The sequence below is a fragment of the Myiozetetes cayanensis genome, unplaced genomic scaffold, assembly GCF_022539395.1.
Source record: "Myiozetetes cayanensis isolate MyiCay16 unplaced genomic scaffold, myiCay2020 scf19, whole genome shotgun sequence".
Lineage (NCBI taxonomy): Eukaryota > Metazoa > Chordata > Aves > Passeriformes > Tyrannidae > Myiozetetes > Myiozetetes cayanensis.
Window position 1 is genome coordinate 1,558,053 of NW_026087400.1, and position 6,000 is coordinate 1,564,052.

The 6,000-nt window shown below is 48.2% G+C and overlaps 1 protein-coding gene across 2 annotated transcripts in view; it reads left to right on the forward strand.

The window, feature by feature from the left end:
* Positions 1–4,890, forward strand: part of SDC4 (syndecan 4) — a 26,625-nt gene extending 21,735 nt beyond the window's left edge. For both annotated transcript variants that reach the window (XM_050313596.1, XM_050313595.1), the window contains exons 3-5: positions 608–660; positions 903–1,086; positions 2,293–4,890. In XM_050313596.1, coding sequence (XP_050169553.1) covers positions 608–660; positions 903–1,086; positions 2,293–2,444 — 389 coding nt within the window. In that variant the 3' untranslated portion in view covers positions 2,445–4,890. The remainder of the gene's footprint in view (positions 1–607; positions 661–902; positions 1,087–2,292) is intronic.
* The last annotated feature ends 1,110 nt before the right edge of the window (positions 4,891–6,000 follow it).

A 6,000-nucleotide genomic window follows, 5' to 3' on the forward strand; every position in this document is an offset into this window, starting at 1 on the left:
CTCTTTCCTGTTGAACTCCAAAGAACTGCTGAGAAACTAAAAAAAAAAAATCTATTGTTGAGGCAGTATTAAAAGGCTTAGAGTTAATATCTCAGCTGAGGCCAAACAAGGTAAAGGACTAACTGGTGTTCAAGTGAACTCTCTGTGACATGCAAAGCTCCCTGCCCAAACCAGTTTCTGTTGCTCTGTGTCCCTTTATGTGAGCATTTGTTCTCTAAAAGTAAAAGAACAAGTGCTGAAGTGGGTGGCTGACATGTTTGGGCAGATCTGGAGGGTTGGTGAATGATCCTTCAGGGATGGGCTGTGGGAGCAATGCCCTCCATTGGCATTACCTTAGTCAGCTATGGCAGATCTGCTCTGCAGGGGCCAGTGGATCCAGCTGGAGACCCCTCCCATAAGAGGTGTTGGGTTCAAGGTTACATCTCATGGTCTTGTGCAATCGAAGTCATTAATGATGAAAGGACCAGTAGATAAGAGGGAGTTGTAGAGGATGAGAGTTCTAGTTTGTCTGCAGGTGCTGGTATTATAGGAAGTGTGAATTTTGGGAAAATGGCATGTAATAAAACCAAAACTTAGTCCTCTCTATTTTATTTTACCCCCTCTGCAGACTACTCAGACTCTGAAGAAGGCATATATCTGACCACCATGGATACTCCTCTGGTAGGTATTGCCCCTGTGTGTTTTTAGGCAACATGTGGCTCCTTTGGCCTGTCTGTAAAACTTCCTGAACACCCTCCCCCCCTGCAAGACGTGTCCTCAGCACGAATCCACCTGCAGGAGCAGGAACAGTGTGCTCATAATGCACTGAGCAAACTTTGTGTGCCCTGCACACCCTCCTGGTTTCAGCTGCAGGTAGGCTGGGTGCTGCTTACTGAAGGGTGTGGTTTGTCTGTGTTCTGTAGATATCTGACAACTATATCCCTGGAGATACTGGGAGAAAGATAGAAGGTGAGAAGAAAAACACAATGGTGGACAATGAAATCATTCCAGACAAAGCTGTACCTGTCGAAGAGAACCTGTCCAACAAGATCTCCATGGCAAGCACAGCCAACAGCAGCATCTTTGAAAGAACAGAAGTCCTTACAGGTAATATTCCACCTTCTCCTGATAAATCATTAATACTGAAAACCAAAATGCCTGCTGTTCCCTGTTTCTCTGGGGAGCAGCTCCCTGCTGACAAGGGGAACGAGTTTCATTGCCTCTGTGACTACCTGTAGCAGGGTGACTTCTGCTTTCTAGTCCTTAAACAGCAGCAGAGCCTGCTGCTTGCCTTGCTGGGGTAAACAGCTTGTTTTTGAGCCTGCCAGCTGACTGTTGGCTTAAGTCATGTGGCAGCTGCTCTGCACCCAGATACTGCCTCAACAAGAGGTGTTTCTGGCTGTAAACCAATGACATCATGGACTTTCATATCAAACACAGGCATATTCCTTCTAACCTCTGCCCTAGTCCTGCCTCTTCAGGAGCCAAGCAACCCCTCTAAGGGATTTGAACACCTGGCCAGCTGTAGGAATCTCAGTGCTGATGTCTAGAGCAAAACCAAGAGACTGGTTCCCCCTCAGCAAGGAGAAAAGGGCTGTCTCCAGCACACTGCTGCTTCAGGCACTTGGCCTGGTGGTCCAGATACAAACCTTTGACACAAGCATTGTGTCAATCCACAGCCATCCTTCCAGTGGGAGAAGAGGCTGGAAGAGTGGCTTGCAAAGCCATCTAGCCAAGAAGCTGACTTAGTGCAAGGAGTAGGTGTCACAGCAAAGGATAAACCAGTCAAGTGTTGTGGCCACCCTTGGTGTGAGGAGAGAGGAAATCTTGGTGGCTTTTAGCGGGTTTGTGGCATTGGTTTTTGGGGCAGTGGTTTTGGGGTTTTTTTGGAGGGGAGTGGTGTTGGTAGTGGGATGTTGCTGATGAAATGGAGTACAGAATCCCCAGGGTGTGCTCACACAGGGGGTTAACAAAACATTCAGATTGGAGCTCCACCATTTTCCTGTGGGTCGTGGTGGGGCTCTTTCTGGTGGATTTTTTTAGTTTTGTCTCCATGCAGGGAGGATATCTTCTTGTCAGCATTTCTTCCTAGGACTAAACTGGAAGATTAGCACAAACTGGTTAATGTGGAACATGTGAATATTCTGTGGTTGGATTGGAAGCAGTCTCTGGCCTTTCCCAGTAACATCTGCTGCTGCTGGAAGTGCCAGCACATATGGTGACAGGCACATGGACACTGACTCTGGGGGCTGGTACTCTTGAAGCAGATTTTGAGATGTAGCTGACTTACTCCATGCTCTTTTTCCTCCCCAGCCCTCATTGCAGGAGGAGCAGTGGGCCTCCTGTTTGCCATCTTCCTGATCCTCCTCTTGGTCTACCGCATGAAGAAAAAGGACGAGGGCAGTTACGACCTGGGGAAGAAACCCATCTACAAGAAAGCCCCCTCAAACGAGTTCTATGCTTAAAGCTCAATCACAATGGACAAACAAACTGTATGGAAACACTGTGCCCTCGGATGAGATGTGCTGAACAAATGCTCTTTTTGGATTGAATTTCAAAGTGACTTTGAGAGAAAAAAAAAACAAACCAACAAACTTCCTTCGTGACCCTTCCCATCCCGCTCAGCTAACAAGGGCCCAATGAAATACAAAGAGTCTGAAAAAAACACAACCAAACCTCAGTGTATTTTTTTTTTTTCCCAAGCTAGTGTAAAAAGAATAAAGATGCCAAATTTTGTGCTTGGTTTTACAGAGGGTATATAAACACAAACCAGACTGTATGGAAGCAAACACCATGTGTTTGCATCCAGTGTGCCGTGCTGGGATTGGCTGCTTCTACAGAAGATGGCTTTTTTTTTTTTTTTTTATAAATCTTGCTACTAGATGTCTTGCAGCAGGCTGTTGATGTGAAGCATTTTTGTGGAGAACTATTTATGAATCTCTTACACTACAGATAATGTTGCCTTATCAGGGAGTAAAAGGCCCCACAGGAGCTCAAAATCCCTGAATGCCATAAAGGGCCTATGGGAATGTCTTCCCCAGGAGACTTCTGTCTCTTCCTGTTGGCCCCAGGCAAGGGTCATTAGTCCTTGAAATTGGGACAGCCAGTTGTGTTTGGCTATGGTGACACCCTTTCCTTGCCTTCAGTCTCTTACCTTTTTTTTAAAGGATCGCTTGTAGGATTTTTTTATAACAAAATTTTAAAGAAAATAGCCTAATGTTTATATAAAGTTTGTAGAAATTGTTTTGAAATAATAAAAAAAAAATCTACTTTTTTAATTTCCTCAGATTTATTTTTTCAATCCCTTTGTGTTTCCTTTGGCCGGGCATTTGTCTAGAGATGCTGTTTTATATGATTCATATTCTGAACTGAAGCAGAGTTAGCTACAGTGTGTTACAGGTTTCTTCTAGTTCTATAGCAGCTACTGTAGAGGGTAAAGATATTTATGGTTTTCTCATAACTTTTTTTTAGGATTTTTTTAAAATAGAATTATTTATAGTTTCTGAAATGGCTGCTTTCTCATTTGGTAACTCTTATGCTTGTTATGTAAAACACTAATATGATGAGTCTCTGTGAAAACTATTTAAGCTTTATTCTGTGAATTTCAACTATAAATTCAAGGCAATAACTTCTGTATGCAAAGTTGGATGCATAATATGATTGAAGTAGGGAAAAGACAAGAGTATTTCTAGGCTGTAATATATTACAATCAGTCCTATAGAGCTATATATTATATATTTTACTGAGAAATATACAGTTAACAGTGAAAAGGCTGGAGTTAGTTCTTCAGCAGCCTTACTGTGTGTAAGAGGCTTTTGATCTTGTTTGTGCTGCTGTTTGTCCACTGTCGTGTGTAAAGCACGAGAGGCTGGGGAAGGGAGCTGGGAGCAGCCACGGCCCTGGGGCTCCAGCACCATGTCCTGGCTGTGCCTGGAAGAGGGCTGGGGTTGCTGAGGTGCTGGGTTTGGTCCTCGAGAATCAGAGCAGAGATCCCCACCTGGGCTGGCTCTCTGAACAGGCATGGGGAGCTTGCAGTATGGAGGCCCTAACCCAATGTTTGGGGGTTGGCTGCGTGGCAGAGGCCCCTGTGGTGCTGTGCCGAGTCCTGCCTCTTGTGGAAGGCTGGATCTGGTAGCTGAGCTCTGCCTGGGCAGCATCTCCCCCCCAGGAGCACTGAGCTTTCAGAGGTGCAAGCTCTGAAGCCCCTGCCGTGGGTCTGTCTTAGCATACCCTGTACGTGGATGGCTCCTGCATCCACTGAGAGTTGGACTGGACCGATCCCCCCAGTGCTCCCAGAGCACAGGGTGATGTGTGTCCCCGGTGCCTCTGTGTCAGGAAGGTCTTACAGAGCTGTGGGTGAGTCATGTCCTCCTGCAGCTCCGAGTCTGGTGTGGTTTGAAACAAAAATCAGAGCGTGGGTCCCCAAACTGAGTGCCTGGGTAGGCAGCACGAAACCAGGCACTTGCAAAGGCTGTTCAGAAATCTCGTGGCTCCTGAAACCTCTTTAGTGAGACTTTGCAGAGTAGGCTTGAGGCCAAAACCGGAGAGGCCACAGGAAAAAGTTCAGCCCCTTCTTGGGGCGAGGTGGGAACACAGGGAAGTGTGTGTTGGGACATGGGTGGGAGAGGAGAGCTCCTCTGGGTGACTCACTCACTTGGGCCCAGTACAAGTGTGTTCGGGGAAACTGCAGGCTCTGGGAGGCTCTCAAAGCTGCACAGAGGTCACTGGAGGTTGGGCAGGAGAGGGAGGACTGCGCTGCCTGTGGACAGCACTACCAGGAAGGCAGGAGCCGTGTCCCCTTCTCGGGATACTTCGATTCTCTTGTGTAATTGCTCTTGGGGTTTTTCCACTGTTACTGATTTTTATTTTTATTTTTTTTCCCCTCAAATAAATGGTACTTTCTAAAACTGCCTTTTTGGACTGTTTCTGATCTGACATTTCTTCTGGGAGCTGGATAACCGGGAGCTCGTGTTTGTGTAACTGCTTGGTTTACCAAGAAGGGAGGCACTCTGGGCCCTGGCTCGGTGGCTGCAGCTCAAAGGGGCTTTGTCAGCAGCTCCAGAGCTGCCTCCAGCGTCTGACCCACGAGTGACTCCCACTGTCCCCGGGCTTCTCCAAGCAAGTGAAGCAGAGGCAGCCCAGAACCCTGAGGTGAGTCTGTCCTGGCTCTGGGGATCGGTTTTGTGATGGCACTGTGAGAGGGCTGTCCCCTTGCAGCCAGAAGGGACAGAGGGAGGTAGAGAGGCCTGTGCCTGTCCTCTGGTGGCAGCAGCACGTGTCTGTGCCCTCAGACAGGAGGACAATGTGCTGGGGGTCTTTCTCCACCAAGTTTCAAGCCAACCCTGTTTAACCAGTGTAGGTGTTCATTGGTGGGGGCAGAGCTGTTCTGCTTGCCTGGGATCAGCTGCTCTGGGAGCAAGTCCACAGGTGACTTCATCCTGTTTTGGACTAAAACAGCTGCTCTTTTAAGCAGGATGTGGAGGAAACTGCTGTTGGTCCCAGCCCCTCTGCTCTGCCAGCTTGGTGTTCTCAAGGGCCAGGACCCCTCTCTCCCCAGGCAGGTGGGAGAGGGGGGGCTGTGCAGAGGGCAGGGCTGCTCACTGGGAACAGAGCTGAGGCTCCTCAGAAGTGCTGTGTTTAAATGGATTATTATCATTGAGAAAATCTAATTCCCTTCTCCCTGGTGGGAATTCCTGCTCCAGGTGGTTTGGCTTAGCGGGGATGAAGGGAACAAATAGGGACTGGGTCACCCAGGCTCTCTCAGGGGTGAGGGAGCAGCACGTGCTTGTTGCCTGCCCTGTCACCAGCGTGCTCTTGAAGGTCCTCTGAGATCCAGTACCAGGAAAAGCAGAGCCATGTGCTCCCAGGGCCCTCCTGTGCTCCGTGGGAGTCGTGTTTGTCAGCGCAACGCTGACGTACTCTGCGATCTTCCAGTTCTTGTTCCTCGTGTGGCTGTGACAGCTTCTTGGATGTGCTGCTTGGAACAACCTGTGGTCGTCTTTTTTTGTTTTCCTCCTCCCC